The 24,252-nt window shown below is 45.8% G+C and overlaps 1 protein-coding gene across 1 annotated transcript in view; it reads right to left on the reverse strand.

Moving 5' to 3' along the window:
- The window catches only part of ADAMTS9 (ADAM metallopeptidase with thrombospondin type 1 motif 9), a 366,262-nt gene extending 344,544 nt beyond the window's left edge, over window positions 1–21,718 (reverse strand). The window contains exons 1-2 of the mRNA XM_063940922.1: window positions 21,601–21,718; window positions 20,727–21,100 (exon numbers count right to left, since the gene is read on the reverse strand). Coding sequence (XP_063796992.1) covers window positions 20,727–21,100; window positions 21,601–21,697 — 471 coding nt within the window. The 5' untranslated portion in view covers window positions 21,698–21,718. The remainder of the gene's footprint in view (window positions 1–20,726; window positions 21,101–21,600) is intronic.
- Window positions 21,719–24,252: the final 2,534 nt, after the last annotated feature.

Below are 24,252 nucleotides of genomic sequence, written 5' to 3' on the forward strand. Positions count from 1 at the left end.
GAAAACTTAGGCTGGGGGAGAGTGGCTGGAGAGTATACAAACTGGCAGAATTACTGGCACATCCCTCCCTTCCTTGCAGCTTTATTCCATCGACCGGGAGAGGGGAGGGGGGGGGGGGGCATCACCACCTACAGTACTTTGCCTTCGGGTGCCTGGTATGAACATACGTTCCTGGCTAGAACCTAATTGGTTGCTATGAGCAGCACCTCCACTTGTTCTCTCTAGAAATTTGAAAAATCTCCCTAATAATCTCTTATATATCAGGGAAAGTGCAGTCAGGGGAGGCAGTGCCTCCCCTGTGATTAATTATTAAAATAATATAAAGAAGATACTTATGACACATATTCTGTGTCATAAGTATCTTCTTTAATTAATTCTAATAATTTTTGCGGTTTAATGTGCTTGCGAGGCACTGACAGCAGGTGCCTTTCATACAGAATTGAAACGGGACTGAGCGGGGGGCGGGGCCAAGCACTGGGCTGTAAAAGCCCATTCAAAACAGATGGGGAAGCGGCACTTATACAAGTGCCTCGCTGACAGGGACACCACCCGGCGGTGAGTGTCGCTGGAGGTAGGCGGGAGTGCGGCTCTCCCCCGACCTCCTCCGTCTTCCTGCTGACCAAAGCGCCGTGATGTGCGGCTCTCCCCCTCCTCCACCCTCCCGCTGACCGGAGCGGCTCTCCCCAGCAGCAGCAGAGGTACTGTCTGTGTGTGTTGTGTGTGTGTGTGTCCAGCAGCAGCAGCAGCAGGTAGGGAGGGGTGGGGGGGTCGTCCAGCAGCAGCAGCAGAGGTAGTGTGTGTGTGTGTTTGTGTGTGTGTCCAGCAGTAGCAGGTGTGTGTGTGTGTGTGGGGGGGGGGGGGGGTTCCAGCAGCAGCAGAGGTAGTGTTTGTGTGTGTTGTGTGTGTGTGTCCAGCAGCAGCAGGTAGGGGGGTGGGTCGTCCAGCAGCAGCAGCAGAGGTAGTGTGTGTGTGTGTGTGTCCAGCAGCAGGTGTGTGTGTGTGTGTGTGTGGGGGGGGGGGGGGTCCAGCAGCAGCAGAGGTAGTGTTTGTGTGTGTTGTGTGTGTGTGTGTCCAGCAGCAGCCGGTAGGGGCGGGGGGGGGGGGGGGTCGTCCAGCAGCAGCAGCAGAGGTAGTGTGTGTGTGTGTGTGTGTGTGTGTGTGTGTCCAGCAGCAGCAGGTGTGTGTGTGTGTGTGTGTGTGTGTGGGGGGGGGTCCAGCAGCAGCAGGTAGGGGGGAGGGGGGGGGGTGCAGCAGCAGGTAGGGGTGTGTGTGTGCAGCAGCAGTTAGGGGTGTGTGTGTGTGTGTCGGTCTCGTGCGGCTCTACCTAGCAGCAGGTAGGGGGGTGTGTGTGTCCTACCAGCTCAATATCTTTTCCCCGTATTTAATTAACCCCCAGCCTGCCACGCTGTCACTTGCACCTGTTACACGTGACTTCTGCACGATACCTGCTCTCATAGGTAGCCTATTGGTCCACCGCGGGCACCGTATGTACGAACGTATGGGACCCATCACCTCCGATCATTAAACGATGGCACATATGCCTGGAGGTGACAGGTCCTGTACGTTCGTACATACGGTGCCCGTGGTGGAACAATAGGCTACCTATGACAGCAGGTACCGCGCCGAAGAAGTCACGTGTAACAGGAGATGCAGAAGCAACTGACAGCGCAGTAGGCTGAGGATTAATAGAACATACGGGGAAAAGACATCGGGCCGGTAACAGGTTTTACCGCTATATTACTGCTTAGTACATCCCGCCCTCACACTCTCTCTCTCTCTCTCTCTCAGTTTGTAAGTATAATGTTCATTTTTACAGGTACCCCTACCCTATTGGATTCTACTGGACAAGTGGACGTGATCGGTGTGGGATGTAGGTAAGTAATCTGTCTCTCATTTTTACAGGTACCCCTATTGGATTCTACTGGACAAGTGGACGTGACCGGCGTGGGATGTAGGTAAGTATGTGTGAGTGTGTAAGTGTGTTTTAATAAATTTTTACTTTCACGGTGTGTGAGTTGGGTTTTTATTTGGGTATTTTTTGTTGTTGTAGAACTACAGGTACCAGCGGGCCCGTTATTTCCCTGCATGCTGGTACTTGAGGTTCTCCAAGTACCAGCAAGCGGGGGAGGCTTGCTGGGCCTTGTAGTTCCACAACAAAAAACAATATTCTTTTTTTTACACACATGACTATCAGCCCGGCACCCACCGCCCAGGGGTGCTGGGGACAGCCTCGGGCTTCACCCCTGGCCCTTGGGTGCCTGAAAGGGGGGTGACCCCTTGATTTAAGGGGTCCCCACTCCTCCAGGGAACCCCGGCCAGGGGTGACTAGTTGGGGGGGTAATGCCACGGCCGCAGGGACCTACATAAATGTGTCCCCCGGCTGTGGCATTATGTCCCTGGCTAGTGGAGCCCGGTACTGGTTTTAAATATACGGGGGACCCCTACATCTTTTGTTCCCCGTATTTTTGGAACCAGGACCGGACTAAGAGCCCGGTGCTGGTTGTCTAAATACGGGGAACCCCTGTCCAATTTTTTCCCCAGTATTTAAACAACCAGGACCGGCTCAAAGAGCCCGAGGCTGGTTATACTTAGGAGGGGGGACCTCACGCATTTTTTTTTTACATTTTTTTAACCCATTCAGACCCTTCTCCATTAAGTTAATGGAAGCCCTGGACAAAAAAATTGCATTCATGCCCTCCTCCCACTCCCTTCCCAGTCCCAAACACTATTTTTATTTATTTTTCTATAAAAATGTACAATATACAACAAGTATGATGAGCAGGCAGGCAGCGGGCATTGGCGGCATCGGACTGAGATGCAAATTAGTGTCGGAGGGCTGGGTCAGTTGATGGTTGGAAAGTTTTGTAAGCCATTGGCGGTGGCAGCGGGCATTGGCTCGGAGGCGGTAGGGGTCATCGGCAGGATGCGGCGTACATTATGGCTGTAGTGCCTCACCAGCCACTGACCTCACCGCACGCCACTGATATATATAAATATATATATATATATATATATATACTGTATATTAGAGCACCAATAAGGTGGTTTTCCAGCTGAATAGACTCTGTGGTATCAGTTCAATCAGGAGACAATGTTCTCATCCCCCTACGACAGTGGTTCTCAAACTGTGTGCCGTGGCACCCTGGGGTGCCTCGGGGCACTTGCAGGGGTGCCTTGGATTGATAGTCCAGGACCAATTCAAATTATTTATGGTCAATGTAATAGGCAAAACCAGTGCTGGTGGCTGCCAAATATAAAGTGTGTGGGCAAATAGAAGGAAATATTGTCCCTCACCACACATTTGAACCTAAGGATGACATACGTATAGACACAATTTACTTCATTTAATATTTCTCAATAAGAAACTTTTGGCCTGGGGGTGCTGTGAAAACAATTCTGATACTCTAGGGCGCCATGATTCAAAAAAGTTTGGGAACCACTGGCCTACGAGTAAGGGTGGCTATATGCCATAAGACTGAGTACAAAAATCAGCAAGTCCGGGATGAGATTGGGCCGCGTGCGGAGTTCTGCTTCCGTTGCACGGAATGGAATTGAGCCTTGTGACTGCTCACTGTTATGGAACACCCGAACCATTAGTAACTGTAGGTTACCCTTCCAATATTATTATGCTTGGGGCGACTTCAGTTGTTTAATAATCTGTATGTCACTTTTGTTTCCTACAAAAATGATCATTCAGCAGAGTCATACATCAAAGTTAGAGCGGATGTTGTCAAATGTCAGAAACAAGTGCAGAGTAATGAAGAGCAAATGATCAATGACAAGAGATGAGGGGCACGTTATGAGGGTTGGGTAATAGGGATGGTTGGTGACAGATGAGTGGTGATTGATAACTCATGATAAGTTTACTAGGAATCAGCATAATGAGTGACGTATGATGCTTTGTAGTTTACCGCATCATACATCACACATAAGTTTGACTTTAACCACTTAACTGGCATGGTCAGATTTCATGCAACTGCGCCATCCCACCCCGTCCCCAAGTTTTTGACAAGGAGATCCGTTCTGCAGATGTGCATAATATAATGTTTTAATATTTTAAAAAATACTTCTTCAACTTTATTAAATAAAATACATTTTAAAAAACAATGTTAACGCTTTTGAAGGAAAAAATCATCAGTTATACCGCTTTCAGATCGCAAATGCCGGATCCCACCCGGTAAGAGAAATGTGTCCTTACCGGGTGGGATCCGGCATTTGCTCTGCTATGGTGGCTTTCCGACCCGGCAATATACCGGGTCGCTCGCCATAGCAGCAGGGGGGAGGGCGCAGCGGCAGCAGGGGCAGGGGAGGAGGCGGCGCTGAGACATAAGCTCATCTCCTGCGCAGCCTCTCCCTATGCTGTGAATGGGAGCTGTGTCGCATCGACGCGGCTCCCATTCACACTGCTCCTGACCCGGTATTCAACCCGGGTATAACCCTTCTTTTATACCGGGTTGAATTACCGGGTCAGGCGACCCGCTAATTCGGCTAAAGTGCCTTCACATCGCACACTGACCCTTTTTCGACACGGCAGTATGCCGTGCCGATACCGGGATATTTGTGCGATACATACAGTTAAGTGGTTAAAATTAACAAGAACAGTATGTGTCAATATAAAGTACTCATCAATGGTAATGTTTACCATGTAAATGCATTTCCACTTTTCCAGTCCGTTATATTAAAACCAGAGAACATCTTCTCAGTTTGCATAAAGGATACATACAGTCAGTGGCCACTTGCGCACCTTTCTAGTACTGGGGAGGACCTCTGTGTGCCCCTGGAAAAGCCTGAACACTGTTGTAAGGTATGGCTATTTGATGTGTTATCTCCTTCTTTTCAACTTGAAGAAGTCTGGCCTTCTCCTCTGCCCTCTTTAATTAACAAGGCATGTTTGCCCACAGAACTGCCGCTCACTAGCTGTTTTCTTACTATGCGCTCTATTTTCTGTAAACACAAGAGACTTTGTGCAAAAATGCCAGGATATGAGCAGCTGCAGAGATATCAACACCCCCCCCCCCCCCCCCCTCCCCAGGCAACAACTTTTGCCACGGTCAATTTGACATTTCTTGCCTAGTATGATATTTGGCTGTACAACAACTGAATCTCTTGACCATGTCTGCATTACTTTACACCTTGGGTTAACAAGCAGCTAGGGGTACTTAACAGGGGCTGCAGTTGCTATACCAACGTTCAAGATACCGGCGGAGAGAACACCGGCACCGGAATCTTGACACCACTGAGAATCCCAATGCCTAAATCCTGAAAGCCAGAATCACGAACGTAAGTATGCCAGGGAGGGTTAAGGTTAGGGTGCGGGAGGGGAGGGTTAGGATTAGGCTGTAGGGTGTGTGTGTTAGGGTTAGGCTGCGGGAGAGGAGGGTTAGGGTTAGGCTGCGGGGTGTGTAGACATGCGAAAGCATAGTTCGAGTAGCCCTCTGCCTACGCAGATGGCTACCCGCCATGTTTTGAGTCGCAGCGGCTGAGTGTGATGTCACGCAGCCGACGCGACCTGCCCCAGCAAAGGTCCGGACACGCCTGCGCTGTCCAGACCGCACCCCTTAAATGGACGCCCACAAAATGCAGTGTCAATGCCCCATTCCCCCCCCTTCAGGTCTTCAACTGCGTTCTGAGGAGAACGCAGTTAAGGACCTTGCACAGGCGCGTACCGGTGTAGGCGCATGCGCACATGTGCAAAAGTCGCTTCATATCGATCTTTGCACACTTGCGACAGGGTCTGAATTGGGCCCTACGTATGATCCTAACCACATCATGCATGACATAAAATGTATTTTTAAAATACAACTGTTTGCTCCAATAGATGGCGCTAGTGAGTGCTCACACAACCAACATGTATAATGCATGTTTCACAAGAACTAGTTTTATACACAGTAATTCTACCTGTACATTATTTCATTTTTAGTTGTTAACAGTTACTTATATAGAGCCAGCATATTCAGTTGCTCTATACAACTGGGAACAGAACTGTAATAAAACAGTAAGACTGCGTACAGTGGTAGTAATAGACAGACAGTGGTAAGAGAGCCCGGCCCTGCTTGCAAACTTACAATCTATTGGATGGTATTTTGCTAAATTTGCTCTCCAGACAATCAACTTTCAAAAAGATCACAATGATGCATTTGCCAAGTTCTTGAATTGTCTTCCTTATAAAGTCTGGAAATGCATTTTACATGATAGAAAAACTAGCATTGAAACATAGAATCCATTATTATATACAGTACTTCTCTTTAATGTAACACTTATTTGTGCTCATGGGTTTTTGGGTGGTACATAGAATATTAAGGATACCCTGAAGGTATGTACGGGGAGACCGCAGCAGACACCTCACATGCTTAGTAAAGCTCTGGAATACAAAGCTTTACTTTACTGCCCCCGCATGTTTATTTTAATACATCCTGAAAATCCATAATCTCTTATCGCTGCAAAAAGTGTCCATAACAAATGATCATTTTCAGGCGCAAAACCCAATAATGAATAAATAGCCCCATAGCATCATACATCTATCATCATTCTGACTGTCAGTGTCTTATAAATCCTCCCTCATTATTCATCACTCAACCATCATAACTTGTTATGTCTAGCTCAGACACTTGTAGCTGATTGGTCTTTATTTGCCATTCATCTCTGTTTGCTCAATGATCATTCTTATTGACTAGCCGCTTGTCACTCTAAGCTCGTCACTCATCGAACGTCACTTCTCATACTCACTCGTCAAACATCACACACTTATTTAATTGTGACAGATTTTAATATGTGAGCAGGACGGCTACCAATTACCAGGGCCCATGTTGGCTGGAGGAACCCGGCGTATTCTCAGGCCAGCCGTTGAGCGGGACAAATGTCCACCTTTGCAGCGCGGTGAAGAGGCGCGGCGCATAGTATTTCACATTGATTATTTTTAGTGGCTACAGAGCTTTGTCCTGCCCTAGGGCAAACGAAAAGAAAGAAATAACTGATAACATAAATATATGTCTATATGCACAGAAGCCAGAAAGAACAAAAACAATGTATATAGACACAAATTATAGTAGGCCATGAACAGGAAATAACTTAAGTCTTAAACTCACTAAAATTGGGCCTAATTGCTTAGAGGATGATGGGGGTCATTCCGAGTTGTTCGCTCGCTAGCAGTTTTTAACAGCCGTGCAAACGCTATGCCGCCTCCCACTGGGAGTGTATTTTAGCTTAGCAGAAGTGCGAACAAAAGGATTGCAGAGCGGCTACAAAATAATTTTGGGCAGTTTCAGAGTAGCTTCAGACCTACTCAGCGCTTGCGATGACTTCAGACTATTCTGTTCCTGTTTTGATGTCACAAACACGCCCTGCATTCACCAAGCCACGCCTGCATTTTTCCGAACACTCCCTGAAAACGGTCAGTTGACACCCAGAAACGCCCTCTTCCTGTCAATCACTCTGCGGCCAGCAGTGCGACTGAAAAGCTTCGCTAGACCTTGTGTGAAACTACATAGTTCGCTGTAATAGTATGACACGCGTGCGCATTGCGCCGCATACGCATGCGCAGCAGTGCCTTTTTTTGCCTGATCACTGCGCAGCGAACGAAAGCAGCTAGCGATCAACTCAAAATGACCCCCAATATACGGAGTTGTAAATAACTTTATTTTGCGGATGGATCATGTGATTTTTAGCACTGCGCATGCAACAGTGCAAAGCTCATGCAACTATGAGCAAGTGCCACTCAATGGTAGCGCACAACAAATACAAATGAAGAGATCTAAGGGACAGCGAGCCAAAGCCGTGCCACCACCCGTGACTACCTCCCAGCACCCAAGCCCGACAGGAGTCTAGGCGGCCCTGGTCATACGCATCTCAATCTCATCTCCCCTTGCCGCTAAATAGAGGCATCTCTTGCAGGGTCGGACTGGCCCACCGTGGCAGAGGGGAAACCCCTGATGGGCCCCACTGCCTGAAGCCTTCCTCTAGGCATATGAATATCCTTACAAAGAATTAAGGTTCAAAAAGGGTTGCGATTACCTAAAGGATAAAAAAAAAATGGGCAGACTACATGGGCCAAGTGGTTCTTATCTGCCGTCAAATTCTATGTTTCTATGTTTCTATGTTAATGTCAGGTTTCAGACAGTGCACTCAAATTATGTATTTTTACCCTATTGGAAGGCCATTACATGGTCTCTAATAGCTTTTCAAGCCAGTGTATGGGCTGGTCTCATCCTGTGGTAACTGGCCACACCCATTAAACATGGGCCCCACCACTGCATTCTCCCAGTTGGTCCTTCATACCTCAGACCGACACTAGTCTCTTGTACCAGGTATAGGGCTAGTGCAAGTGCACTCTGATAGTGCTGTTGGCTATTTCCATAAGCAGATGGATAGGGACTTCCTATGGCCAGTGTGAAGATACTGGGTACCAGATCACTTGGGCATTGCAGTAGTTGATAACCAATGGCGGTTTATTGAACAGAATGGGTGGTAAACAGCACAGCACACTTCTGTAATATAATCCACCACGACAGTTTCCACAGTGAATCCCTGGCAGAGTATCACCTCTTAGCCTAGGGTCAGTGACTCATCTCTCCAGCCCACAGAGTAACCCTCCTTTATCACCCTCCTAATCCCCCCCCCATATGGGAATGCCCTGCCCAGGGGAGTTACAAAAGGATCAGATTAATGGTGTCTTTGCTATATCTAGCCCCCACTACCTCCCATAAGTGTCATCTTTCAGGTGACACCCAGCTGGGACTGACTTCTGGCTGTTTGGCATAGCTCACTGTTAGACAATATGTAGTAAACAAAGATTGTTTCTTTTGGATAAAAGTCGGGTCTACCTGACCTGATAATCTAATGTATGGTTTCCACAGATCTAGAATGCGCATATATTTATTCCCTTAGCATAAGTAAGCAATAGAAAGCTCTAATGCTAACAGGAATAACACACATACAGTGTAATTGATAACATAACATAATCTCGTGGGATGATTTCCATATCCTCCAAATCAGCGACCGGGCAGTTGTATCACAGTGCAGGCTGTTCGCTGTGACATTCCCCCAGGGAGGAGAGAAGGGGTTGCAGGCAGTGCTTCCAAGCATCCACCTGGTCAAGATCAGCCTACCCCAGTGTAACATACTGGGCAGATGGTTCTTGGCACTCTCTCACTAATTAGGGGTTTACATACTAAACCTTGGATGGAGATAAAGTACCAGCCAATCAGCTCCTAACTGTCATTTTTCAAACCCAGCCTGTGACATGGCAGTTAGATGCTGATTGGCTGGTACTTTATCTCCGTCTACTTTATCTCCACCCAAGGCTTAGTGAATAATCCCCCATGTCCACATCTGGAAGATCAGTGAAGGGCAAAATGTATGCAGGCACCATCTGGCTTGATGGAAGGGAAATCTCTGTACTTGTTGCTTCTTCTCTGGCCCTCTGTTCATAGACCTCTCGGGCTAATCGCAATATCTCTTGGTGTACCAGGATTCTATTGACTTCCAGGCTGGGCATTGGTTCACACCTTGAACTCTAGCATGCCCAGAGCCGGTCCTAACCAATATGATGCCCTAGGCAAGATTTTGTCTGGTGCCCCCTAGCACCACCGCTAGTTCCGCCTCTGACCCTGCACCCCTATACCAGGACCATCACCCCCCACACATAGCAGTCCTTTTTTTTTCCTTCCCCCTGTAATTTAAATAAGAACAGTGTGCACATTCGGCGCAGCCCAAAAAGGTATGTGTTTTTGTTGGCAAGAGGCATGGCCACACAATAGTACCCCCAATTCAAATTATGCCTCACAGTAGTGCAACTTTATTCACAATTTATCATGCGTTAGTGTCCCTTATTCACATTACATCACACAGTCGTACCACTTTACCTTATATACGTTACTCCTCACAGTAGTGCCCCTCATTCACATAACATCATACTGAATTGCTCCTTATTCACATTACACCACACCATATTGCTCTTTATTCTCATTACACCACACCATATTGCTCCTTATTCACATTACACCACACCATATTGCTCTTTATTCTCATTACACCACACCATATTGCTCCTTATTCACATTACACCACACCATATTGCTCTTAATTCACATTAGACCACACAGTAGTGCCCTTTCTATACATTACGCCACACAGTAGAGCACCTTATACACATAATGCCACACATTGGTAATGCATTTATACACATAATACCACACAGTAATGCCCCTTATACATATGACACACATTATTAATGTCCTTATAAACATAATGCGCCTTGCACATTATGCCAACCCTTATTACTGCCCTTATACACATAATTTCCCTAACACATATGCCGCACATTATTAGTGCCCTTATACACATAATGACACACATAGTGCCCCTTACACATATGTTACACATTATTAATGTCCTTATACACAAAAAGACACATTTAGTTCCTGGCGTGAGTCAACTGGCAGCTCTGCTAACGTCGGGTGCCTATTTTTTATGAAAATGTATCTTATTTGCATTGCTATGTGGCTAGGATGCACAAGCAGCTTCTGCTGATTAAAATGATATGCAGCATTCCTATATACTGTGTGCGACTGTGGTTGTACCTTCATACGAAATGCTACACACAGAATATAGGCATGCCGCATATCATTTTAATCAGCAGAAGCTGCTTGTGCCCCTTGACATACCAGATGCCCTAGGCAATTGCCTAGTTTGCCTATGCCTAGGGCCGGCTCTGAGCATGCCTTAGGCATTCAACAAAAGCATCTGTTAGCTTCACCATCTGCACCAACTGATCTGCCCACCGTTTAATTTAGATATCTACCCAAGCGGCCTCAAAGGACTCCCAAGAGTATGGAATCTACTCCACCTCATACGCTTAGAACCATTCAGGATGCTGGAGGCATAACGGGGCTCCTTTATCCACTATTTCTACTTTCATAGGGTCTATGTGGTGCCCTCTCCGCTTACGTGGTGCCATATTTGCCGTGGGGCTAATACCCACCGGCAATCTGCTTGTTTCAAAGCTTGGCCCCTAGCAATGTGGCTCTCAGACTCCTCCTGATACTGCTGAGGTGCAAGCGACCACTACTCCAGCCAGTACCATGGCACCTCGTTTGTGCCTTTTCAGAACCCCTTAGTGGGCTTTCTGCATGTGCTGCTGTCTTCATTCTGCTCAGCAATCTGTCTTCCATGCTTGTAACTTGAGTGACACCACTGTTTGCCACCAAATATGAAGCTACATGGTTCCAGATCACTGTTACTGTGGTTCAAACACAGTATGGGGGTGAGCAGGGACATGCTATGGAGGACATTTGGGATTAAAAAGTACATATTCAACTGGTTTTGTTACAGGCAAGGACCTGCATTTACTTAATTGCACGCACTGAATATGCAATTACGGCTGACTTGCAGGCAGCTATGCAGTGGCCCCTTAGTGTCAGAATCAACATAGCACTTTGGAAGTGCTATGCCCCCAGCGACATGGCCCCATGTTGCTCAGATAAGGCCCTAGTTAGGACCTGACCATTACCCCTTTATGCAAAGTTGAACACATTTTTCTTCATTTTGGACTGGTAGGTATGTTAAAACAACTCTTAAACCTAACTCAGATTAATAGTATTGGAAAGAGTTGCTTGACTGCCGAAGGTCGCATGACACTTGTATCACTGGATGCAAGAGTAAATAATTGATGCTGCTGTGTAATGACTATTAGATCCCCCACAATGTAAAGTTAGCAACACACACTCCAATATCTTCCGCAAATCAAGCACTTAATCCAGAGGTTCTCAAACGTGGTCCTCAAGGAACCCCAACAGTCCAGGTTTTAAGTTTATCCATGCTTGGCCACAGGAGACTTAATTAGAACCTCAGCCAATTGGATTCCACCATCTGTGCTGAACCATGGATATACCTAACACCTGGACCGTCGGGGTGCCTTGAGGACCGCATTTGAGAACCTCTAACTTAATCCAAGAAGTACCACAATGGTCGATAATATTTTGACCAAATGAATCATTATTATTGGTAAATGTGATTAGGAGATGACTGTTATTGCGCCTGTGCACATGGACATATCCCAACCTCATCAATAGGTTCTAACCCTGGGACTGTACCTGCCACTGTTCGTGTCATTCTCTTTGTGTTCTAAGCATAAATGACACAGATTTCACCTTCATGGGACACTTACCTAAACTGCCCACAAATTTTCTAAATAAATATTTTGAAACGGGATCCGGTCAGGATCTCGGTGGTCACGATCCCGGCAGTCGATATACAGACGCCGGAATCCCGACACTGCTCAGAATGCCGGCGCCAGCATCCCGACTAGGAACACAATACCTGCCCAGAATCCCTACCACCAGGACCCCGAATGAGTGTTTGCCACAGAAGAGGTAAGCCACAGATGGGGCGGTTTAGGGTTAGGCTGCAGGAGGGTTAGGGTTAAGGTGTGGGGAGGGGGGTTAGGGTTATGCACCACAGGGAGGGTTAGGGTTAGTCTGCTGGTGGGGTTAGGTTTAGGCTGCAGGAAGGGGGGGTTAGGTTTAGGCACCACAGGGGATAGATTAGGCTGCGGGAAGGGGGGGAGAAGGTTAGGTTTAGGCTGCGGGAAGAGAGGGTTAGGGGGGCATTGGGGAAAGGGGAGTGTTCTTACCTTGCCTCTATCGGTATTCTCAACATCGGGATGCTACGGTCGGTATTTTGACCGCTAGCAACTCCACCGCCGGCATATCGAACCCAACCCTTCGAGACATCCCGATTAAGGATTCCTACCGCCCTAGCCTAATAATACAGCAGCACCAACCATGCACCAAGATCCGGACCCCTCTGGCCCCCCTGTGTGCCAAGCTCCTGTCTGATCCCAATGCAGCACTGCATCAGGGGATAATAAGCTAGCATGACTAATATCCTTGGAAAGCAGCGGCTCCACCCTGTAGGCGGGTTAAGAGAGAGATGTTTCCAAGGGGTGTGGTTCATTAGGTCGACATGAGTTAGGTCGACACACATTGGGTCGACCACGTTTGGTCGACATGCATTAGGTTGACATGATTACTAGGTCGACGGTCATTAGTTAGACATGTGCTAGGTCGACATGGAAAAAGGTTGAAATTAGTCTTTTTACTTTTTTTGGTGTCGTTTTCTTCGAAAAGTGCCGGTGAAACCTAATTAGTGCACCGTGACCCCTCGCTGCGCTTGGCACAGGTTACCATTCCCAATTGTAGTCCACGTGGATCGTTAAGTATGACATTTTTTTTACATTTAAAAAAAAAAAAAAATCATGTCGACCTTTTCCCATGTCGACCTAGTGATCACGTCGACCTAATGCATGTCGACCAAATGTGGTCAACCCTATATGTGTCGACCTAACTCATGTCGACCTAATGACCGCCATCCGTTTACAAGCCCTTGGTGGTTTAAGGATTGCATACTGTATATTTATCACAGGAATACATCTATAATGAAAACAGATATTATGTGAATTAATAGACTGAACATTGGTTTAGCCAACACATATTCTGCCTCTGCTATGTAGGAAGTGCCCCTCCTTTTACTGTCTTGCAAATCTTTTTAAAAATTGTTAGAAAGACATATATATGCCAAGGTCAAAATAGTCATGGGGAGGAGAGGTGTCCTTGAGCTCAGATAATAGTCTCTCCTGCCCCACAATACCTTGTGCTGTTTATCCACGCTCAGTTCCGATGCACTGTGCCATCTGCCACACAATAAACTGTATTACTGTGCCACAAAAACATTCTGTGATACTATCTACTATACAGAAGATTTTACACCAAAACCGTAAAGGGCATATTTATTTATCAGGTCTTAGACACAATGGTTATATTTTGTTACCGACACTATTCACGGCGGTGTAGTATGTCTGGCCGGCGGTCAGGAGACCGCCGGTCAACATACTGACGCCGGGATCCCGGCAGCATACCGACGCCGGGATCCCCTTGCGGGCTTGCTACCTTTACCACACTGCGGGCTCGGTGCGGGCTCGGTGCTGCGGTCGCCACGGGTTCTATTCCCACTCTATGGGTGTCGTGGACACCCATGACTGCCAAAAGTCCCTGTCCTGGGATGACGGTGGAGGCCATGTGACCGTCGGTCTCCAGACCGCTGGTCACATGAATACCACCCATTTACGGTATTAACAAATTAAGGGCCTAATTCATATCTAATCATAGAAGCAAATTTGTTAGCAAATGGGCAAAACCATGGGCACTGCAGGGGGGAGGGGGGGGGGGGGGCAGATGTAACATGTGCAGAGAGAGTTAGATTTGGGAGGGTTATTTTGTTTCTGTGCAGGGCAAATACTGACTGTTTTATTTTTACACTGCAATTTAGATTTCAGTTTGAACACACCCCACCCAAATCTAACTCTCTCCGCACATGTTACATCTGCCCCCCCTGCAGTGCACACGGGGGGTCATTCCGAGTTGATCGCTAGCTGCCGTTGTTCGCAGCGCAGCGATCAGGCTAAAAATCTGTGTTTCTGCGCATGCGTATGCACCGCAATGCGCACGTGCGTCGTACGGGTACAAAGTCCTTTGTGGTTTTGCACAGGTTCTAGCAAAGCTTTCAGTCGCACGGCACAACGCAAGAAGATTGACAGGAAGTGGGCGTTTCTGGGTGTCAACTGACCGTTTTCAGTGAGTGTTTGGAAAAACGCAGGTGTGCCGGGGAAAACGAAGGCGTGTCTGGGCGAACGCTGGGCGGGTGTGTGACGTCAAAAGCCAACCCTCTAACGTTAGAATCAACGCACACGAAGAGTAAGTCCAGGGCTGGTCTTGTTCTGCACAAAATGATTTTGCAGGCGCTCTGCTGCACAGGCGTTCGCACTTCTGCAAAGCGAAAATACACTCCCCAGTGGGCGGCAACAATGCGTTTGCACGGCTGCTAAAAACTGCTAGCGAGAGAACAACTCGGAATGACCCCCATGGTTTTGCCCATTAGCTAACAAATTTGCTGCTGCGATCAGATCTGAATTAGGCCCTAAGATTAGCAAAGATGTAGGAGCCCGTCCCACTCCCGGCGACATGTAAAAATAAAGCGATCACTTCACTTCTCTTTCGGAACTCTACAGCGCTACTGCACATTCACAGTCTGCTAGCTGCGCATGTGTGGCGGCCACTGCAGGGAGGGTTCCTAGAGATCCCTCTCCAGGTATTTTCTGTGGAGTGTAGCCCATAGGCTACAGCAACTAGCATCTGCCGGGGCCAAGCACAGCCTAGCAGCCCCTATAGTAAACTAGGAGGTCTACTTCTGCTGTCAGAAATGGAGGGATCATAGCAGATATGCGGACCCTCCATATTACATTTGGGGGATAATTAATATGGGTGGTGACCCCACAAAAACAGGTTTTTCAAAGGATATAATGCAAATAATACTTTTAAAAAAAGGCCCCTAAATGCTCTAAAGTTGTAATCCAATAATCTTGTCTTTTATTTGTATGGCGCCACCAAGTGTCCATAGGACCATATATGAAATACAACAGTATAAACAAACAATATAAAAAGGTCCAAACAAACAGTACTGGGGAAAAAACTGAGCAGCGAGATAATGCTACAACAAAATGGGACAATTATTAACAACAGCACTCAATGATCCCGTGCATGCGAAGAGCGGACAGGAAGGATCAGTCACTGACTGTGAGCGAGTGAGCAAAGAAAAGTCTAGAGCTCACTGACGTATCTATAGCGGACGCAAGGTGTGCGGCGCACATGGGCCCAGGGCTGCCATCAGAAATTCTGGGCCCGGGACTCGCAAAATAAGAAGCCCCCCCCCCCCCCCGCCAAAATAAATAAATAAATAAATAAATTATATATATATATACAGTATATATATATATATATATATATATATAGTGTGTATGGACCTGCATCTGCCAGATTGCCTCAGCTGCTCTGCCCCTCTCTTATCTCACCAGTGGGTTCTGGAGTGCACACAGTGCTTGTCAGGTGTGATGTGAACGTGACGTGACATCACACATGTGCATGATGACATGATTTATATCAGGCTCCAGTTTTATAATCACCATTATCATCATATATAATTATTATTATTATTATTAATAAATGGAGTTATAAACAAAGGTTTGTCTTTCATTTGTATGCCATGAACATTGGGGGTTATTCCGAGTTGATCGCTCGCTAGCTACTTTTAGCAGCCGTGCAAATGCATAGTCGCCGCCCACGGGGGAGTTTATTTTGGCTTTGCAAGTGTGCGAACACGTGTGTAGCCGAGCGGGACAATTTTTTTTTTGCAGTTTCTAAGTAGCTCTGGACTTACTCAGCCGCTGCGATCACTTCAGCCTGTCCGGTCCCGGAACTGACGTCAGACACCCGCCCTGCAAACGCCTGGACACGCCTGTGTGTTTCCAAACACTCCCAGTAAACGGTCAGTTGACACCCACAAATGCCCTCTTCCTGTCACTCTCCTTGCAATCGGCTGTGCGAATGGAATCTTCGTTAAATCCATCGCCCAGCAACGATTCGCTTTGTACCCGTATGACGTGCCTGCGCATTGTGGTGCATGCGCAGTAGTAACCTGTTCGCTGCACTGCGAAAAACGTCAACGAGCAATCAACTCGGAATGTCTCCCATTATGTCCTGCAAATTACAGGATGTGTAAAGATCTACAATTCAAGGTTCAATCCCATATGGTCGACATGCATTAATTCGACACTGACAACAGGTTGACATTAACAAAAGGTCGACACGGTGAAAAGGTCGACATGGAAATACGCAACACAAAAATTATCAAAACATTATTATTATTTTGCATTTTTGGGGATAGTTTTCCATCTGGGACCACCATTTGTAAAAATGCACCCCCTTGCGGGCTTGCTTCGCCCGCTCCACTTTTCCAGACACAAGGTTACTAAAGGTTATGATTTGTGACATGGATAGTCAAGGATGGAAAAAGTCCCAAAACATGAAAAAAAAACCCAACCAAAAAACATGTGTTGACAATGGCCCTCATTCCGAGTTGTTCGCTCGCAAGGCGATTTTAGCAGTATTGCACACGCTAAGCCGCCGCCTACTGGGAGTGAATCTTAGCTTCTTAAAATTGCGAACGAAAGATTCGCAATATTGCGATTACACATATCGTAGCAGTTTCAGAGTAGCTTCAGACTTACTCTGCATCTGCGATCAGTTCAGTGCTTATCGTTCCTGGTTTGACGTCACAAACACACCCAGCGTTCGCCCAGACACTCCTCCGTTTCTCCAGCCACTCCCGCGTTTTTTCCGGAAACGGTAGCGTTTTTTCCCACACGCCCATAAAACGGCCTGTTTCCGCCCAGTAACACCCATTTCCTGTCAATCACACTACGATCGCCTGAGCGAAGAAAAAGCCGTGAGTAAAAATCCAAACTTCATAGCAAATTTACTTGGCGCAGTCGCAGTGCGGACATTGCGCATGCGCACTAAGCGGAAAAACGCTGCGATGCGAAGAAATTTTCCGCGCGAACGACTCGGAATGACCTCCAATATGCGTGTCGACCATTGCCGTGTTGACCATTTGAACCTGTCGATCTTTTATCCACATCAACCTTTTTCCAGTGTCAACATTTTGTCCATGTCGACCTTTTGTCAATGTCGACCCAATACATTTCAACCATATAGTGTCTACCTATTGACTGTCGCCCTAGACATTGTAGAGCAATAGTCCGGATCCCCTATTCTCCATAGTTCATCTCTATAGCCCGGATCCCCTATTCTCCATAGTTCGTCTCTATAGCCCGGATCCCCTATTCTCCATAGTTCGTCTCTATAGCCCGGATCCCCTATTCTCCATAGTTCGTCTCTATATCCCGGATCCCCTATTCTCCATAGTTCGTCTCTATAGCCCGGATCCCCTATTCTCCATAGTTCGTCTCTATAGCCCGGATCCCCTATTCTCCATAGTTCGTCTCTATAGCCCGGATCCCCTATTCTCCATAGTTCGTCTCTATATACCGGATCCCCTATTCTCCATAGTTCGTCTGTATAGCCCGGATCCCCTATTCTCCATAGTTCGTCTCTATAGCCCGGATCCCCTATTCTCCATAGTTCGTCTCTATAGCCCGGATCCCCTATTCTCCATAGTTCGTCTCTATATACCGGATCCCCTATTCTCCATAGTTCGTCTCTATATCCCGGATCCCCTATTCTCCATAGTTCGTCTCCATAGCCCGGATCCCCTATTCTCCATAGTTCGTCTCTATATACCGGATCCCCTATTCTCCATAGTTCGTCTGTATAGCCCGGATCCCCTATTCTCCATAGTTCGTCTCTATAGCCCGGATCCCCTATTCTCCATAGTTCGTCTCTATAGCCCGGATCCCCTATTCTCCATAGTTCGTCTCTATATACCGGATCCCCTATTCTCCATAGTTCGTCTCTATATCCCGGATCCCCTATTCTCCATAGTTCGTCTCCATAGCCCGGATCCCCTATTCTCCATAGTTCGTCTCTATATCCCGGATCCCCTATTCTCCATAGTTCGTCTCTATAGCCCGAATCCCCTATTCTCCATAGTTCGTCTCTATATCCCGGATCCCCTATTCTCCATAGTTCGTCTCTATAGCCTGGATCCCTTATTCTCCATAGTTAGTCTCTATAGCCCGAATCCCCTATTCTCCATAGTTCGTCTCTATATCCCGGATCCCCTATTCTCCATAGTTCGTCTCTATAGCCTGGATCCCTTATTCTCCATAGTTAGTCTCTATAGCCCGAATCCCCTATTCTCCATAGTTCGTCTCTATATCCCGGATCCCCTATTCTCCATAGTTCGTCTCTATAGCCCGAATCCCCTATTCTCCATAGTTCGTCTCTATAGCCCGAATCCCCTATTCTCCATAGTTTGTCTTTATAGCCCGGATCCCCTATTCTCCATAGTTTTTCTCTATAGCCTGGATCCCCTATTCTCCATAGTTCGTCTTTATAGCCCCGATCCCCTATTCTCCATAGTTCGTCTCTATAGCCCGGATCCCCTATTCTCCATAGTTCGCCTCTATAGCCTGGATCCCCTATTCTCCATAGTTCCTCGCAATTCAAAACAATTGCAAAATGCAGGCTGAAGCCCTTAAGGTGGTATTGGTAAATGACCGACGTCTCCTTTGGAAACAGACTGTGGTACGCCTGAGGACATGGGTTTGATAAGAACGGTTATCATGAAGGTCTCGAGCACAAAGACAAACTAAAAGAAAAAAATAATTTTGGGACTTTTTCTTCCATAGCTCTTGGCAGACTCTTTGCTGGACCCTTAAGTGAGACTCCAGCTTGTGCAGACTCCACCTACGAAACAAATGACAACCAGAGTCCTCAGTGCAGCCAGAGCAGTGAGCTGCTCAGCCTGAGCTGGGACTCTCCGCTTACTGGGCTGCAGGGAAAGTTCATTCCTAAAGAAACTATGGATTTGCGCCTGTGGTTTCCCTGGAAGGCTGCTGCGCTGAGGATTATACAACGTGCTGCTGCGGGGAGGAATTGCTTTCATGGCTTCCGTGGATTGTGCACAGCATCTGCTGCCTGCTGGTAAGTATTGGATGGGCATTGCGATGGCATGAGCTTAGACAGGCTGGCACAGAGATCCCCTGCGAATCAGACTGCCCTGAGACCTACAGCTGGAGAGCCTCCCAAATAGCAAAAAGAACTAAAAAAAAAACTGCTTTGATGTCCAACTCTTGTTTACAGTCTACTGATGACAATATCACATTGTAATATTAGGTATGCCGGAGCTATATAAGTAACTGCTAATGAATAAACAAAATAAATGTCATGTAGTAAATTTCCTTTGTCTGTAACAAATCAACAAGGGTGTATTATGGTAATCTGCTCAAGTCTCATCCATAAACAGGAAACTCTGCACCTTTGTTCTGCAGCGTTAATGTTACAGTTCTGGAAGTTTGTTACTCCATGTAATCATTATTCTCTTCTAAATCACTGCAGTAATAATAATAATAATAATAATTATTATTATTATTATTATTATTATTATTAATAATAATAATAATAATAATAATAATAATAATAATAATAATGTATTATTAGTATTATTAAAATATTATTATTATTAGTAGTAAAGTATTATTATCATTATTACAATGTTCTAGAGGAGAGTAACGATTACATGGAGTAACAATAACAATATAACAACAGCTTTTTTGCAGTCATTAGGATCCCCTGGTAACTGTACTACTGTATTCTGCAATCAGTAACTTCTAGCAGCTTGCAGGTACTCAGAAGGTATTCCACCTTAAACATTCCCAATGTGTAGCCAGAAGTCACCAAGCTCACAAATGTATTTCATGGATCAGACCCCATACCCCCAGCACCTCCCTCCCCCACCCCTCCTGAGTGTCCAGCCCCCGGCTTCCTATCAGCATGACGTCACCACTGCCTGCTCCCCCTCCCGAGGGCACTAAGTCCTCTGGCTGGCCAGTTACTGTGTGACTGCAATGTGTGCATGCACCCAGGGACACCAGCTGGGTGAGAATCCCCCGCTGCAGCCTCCTCCGGAGACCCTGACTGAGAGCCAGACCCCAGGGATGCTACTTGTTATTACTTCTTATGCATCTTCTTCATGTTAAATTAGCTGTACACATTATTATAGAATGAATGAGGATAGTGATCTGCAGTAACATAAATCACACAGGCGAATGATCATTAGCAATAAACAGCAAATGTCTATTATTATTATTATTATTACTACATTCAGTTAGACGCTCTGCCTGACAGCTGTTATAAGTGCACAGCAGTTGGACTCACCATTCCTGAGCACAGGCTGATAACTGCAACGTGTTCTCTCCTGGCATTGACATGCCCCGTGTAGAAGCAATGCCCAAAGTCTGTGCCCTGATCGTAGTAGTGAGTCACATTCTCCTCAGGCTGGCCAAAGAAGCTGACAGTCAGCACTGGTGCCATAAATCCAGAGTTGGCAGTAAGGTTGAACAAGAACTTCTGTCCAAAGGCGGAGAGGTTAAAATGAGTGGTAGTGTTGGCCCAGAGGTCAGGTTCTGGATGGGGGCTGACGCTCCTCTTCTGCCGTTTGAAGTGCATATTGTTGGGGAAAACTTCTCCAAACTCATTCACTCTTGTGGGAGTCACTATCTCATACTCACCCAGGCTTTCCAGGAGCTTAGCTGCAACAGTAACACACACACACAGGCACAGTTATTGGAACATAGCCTTAAAAAGACACAAGAACTAGGCAGGGGCTTGCAAGCAAGTGCAATAGTAAAGTTACTGTGGGATTGGTAATACAAATAAAATTCAAAATGTGTGTGTGTGTGTGTGTGTGTGTGTGTGTGTGTGTGTGTGGTATGTATTTATGTGTGTGTGTGTGTGTGTGTGTGTGTGTGTGTGTGTGTGTGTGTGTGTGTGTGTGTGTGTGGTATGTATTTATGTGTGTGTGTGTGTGTGTGTGTGTGTGTGTGTGTGTGTGTGTGTGTGTGGTATGTATTTATGTGTGTATATATATATTTATATTTATTTAAAATATGTATATTATAAAAAAACTATATATATATATATATATATATAGTTTCTTGTCTCATAGACCATGTCTTCTCATTCTCTCATTCATAGAAGTGCTTATTCTCCCTAGATGGCTCTGCAGAATTTAGAGAACTCCAACCGTTACCTTGCCTTGGGTGAACTTTGGGTCTTGCTGCTGATGTTACATTCAAGATGCTTTGTAGTAATATTAGTAATCCCAGTAGCCAAAAGGCAAGATGCATGTTTGTCTTAAGAAGCAGTCTTTGCCGTGTTCCCTCTTACTCTGCACACACAAAATCCCAAATTCCTATTTCCAGCTCCTAGACTTGATATTCCAGAAAACTAGCCCTGGAGTCTGCACTACCATTCACCATAGGGAGAAAAGTTCTTAGCATTCGCCCATGTAGTACCAGACAGTCCAGCATAGTGCACAGGAGGGAGAAGAGAGGGGCTCAGGAACAGGCTGCTATTTGGTGTCCTTGCTACAGTACTTCGCCTGAATGACTGCAAGATTGCTGTCTGAGGATACAAGGGGGGAGAGGAGTAACGACACGCCCAGGGGAGGGGATTGTATAGAACTTTTTTTGTCTGGCACACAAAATGTTTTACTAATGACATCCAGCAAAAGTTTGTATGAATTTTACACAGCTGTGTGTAAACTCCCCCCCCCCCCAACCCCCCCCCCCCCCCCCCCCCAAAATTAAAAATATTATTACATCTTTTTGCCACCTCAGTTTAAACCAAATGTACCGGTAGTTTAATTTACATTAAAAGTAATGTATGGGAACTTCGTACGAAGAACTGTCATTCCTTCTATTCCACCACTGAAGTATTCCATTATAGTTCTGTAATTATTTGTAGAAATCGAATCTCAAATTAACATATTATTTAGTTTCATTGATTATGAGTATTGTCATCTTCTACTTTTGTTTAGCTGACATTTTAATAGAATTTGACGGCAGATAAGAACCACTTGGCCCATCTAGTCTGCCCTTTTTTTTTTAACCATATTTTTATTTCAAAACTTATTTGATCCTTATTTTTGTGTAAGGATATCCTTATGTCTATCCCATGCATGATTAAATTGCTCTACTGTCTTAGCCTCTACCACCTCTGATGGGAGGCTATTCCACTTGTCCACTACCCTTTCTGTGAAGTCATTTTTCCTCACATTTCTCCTGAACCTCCCCCCCTCCAGTCTCAGTGCATGTCCTCGTGTCCTATTGCTTCTCTTCATTTGGACAATGTTTCCCTCCTGGACTATATTAAAACCCGTGATATATTTGAAAGTTTCTATAATGTCCCCCCTTTCCCTTCTCTGCTCCAAACTATACTTTTTTGGAAATAGTTGGGAACACTTTAATGCATGCGTGTCCTGTTTTTATTTGGGTATTTTTTTCCCAGTAGAACTACAGGTACCAGCGGGCCCGTTTTTCCACATACATGCTGGTACTTGTGGTTCTCCAAGTACCAGCTTGCGGGGGAGGCTTGCTGGGACTTGTAGTTCTTCTGGAAAAAACAATATTCTATCATTTTACTCAAGGCTATCAGCCCCCCATTCACAGCCCTTGGATGGGGGGGACAGCCTCGGGCTTCACCCCTGGCCCTTGGGTGGCTGGGAGGGGGGACCCCTTGATTGAAGGGGTCCCCACTCCCCCAGGGTACCCCGGCCAGGGGTGACTAGTTGGATATTTAATGCCACGGCCGCAGGATGCTGTATAAAAGTGATCCCCGGCTGTAGCATTATCTGTCCAGCTAGTGGAGCCCGATGCTGGTGTAAAATATACGGGGGACCCCTACGCTTTTTGTCCCCCGTATTTTTTGCACCAGGCGCAGAGCCCGGTGCTGGTTTTAAAAATACGGGGGATCCCCTGTCAGTTTTTTCCCCGGATGTTTAGAACCAGGACCGTCTCGAAGAGCCCAAGGCTGGTTATGCTTAGGAGGGGGGACCCCACGCAATTTTTTTTCAGATTTTTAACATTCCATTTAAAAATAATAATAATAATAATAATAATATTTTTCAAAATATATAAATAATACTTGTGCCTCCAAAATAGACAAACCAAGTACCTATTCCCTTCTAATATAAATAGATATGCTATTACCAATAAAAAAAAACACAAAAAAAACATGTTTTTAAATTTTTTTATTAGATTCCGCCATCAAAGTGTGGCGGATTGAAAATGACGAATTTACTGTCTAAAAGCACTGTTGTCGAATTTACAAACTTCAATTGAATATACTTTTGTCGAATTGCCGCATTTGTACCATTGCAGAAATGTCGAATTTGACAAATGTCGAATTTCAAAAAGTCGACTTTGGAAAGTCTGTTTTTTTGACGAAAAGTACTGAATTGCATTGTCAAATTTTTTTTTTTTGGCGAAAATGTCCCGTTTCGACATTTTCGGGAATTTGACCGCAATTGCATATACCCCATAGGGTGAGAGTTGTACAATTTTGCAGAGAGAAAACCTACTAATCAATCAGCTTCTTACTGCCATGTTACCGGCTGTGCTAGAAAAATGACAGTTTGGAGCTGACTGGTGGGTACTTTATCTCTCTCCACTTTATCTCTGACCTAGATCTGATAAATCTCATCCTTTGTATTAAATATTACTGCATCATACATAATATAATACAGTTTTTTGCATTCTATGACATCCAGCATGATAAATTGCTTTACAATTGTTACAAGAATCAGTTTGTCCAAATCCTGAGGATTCAGCCAACAAAAAGCCTGATTCATGTTTGTAAGTAAAGTAAAAAAAAAAAAAAGCCAGTAACTTTGGGGTCTATT

This window comes from Pseudophryne corroboree, chromosome 9 (assembly GCF_028390025.1).
Source record: "Pseudophryne corroboree isolate aPseCor3 chromosome 9, aPseCor3.hap2, whole genome shotgun sequence".
NCBI classification, from domain to species: Eukaryota; Metazoa; Chordata; class Amphibia; order Anura; family Myobatrachidae; genus Pseudophryne; species Pseudophryne corroboree.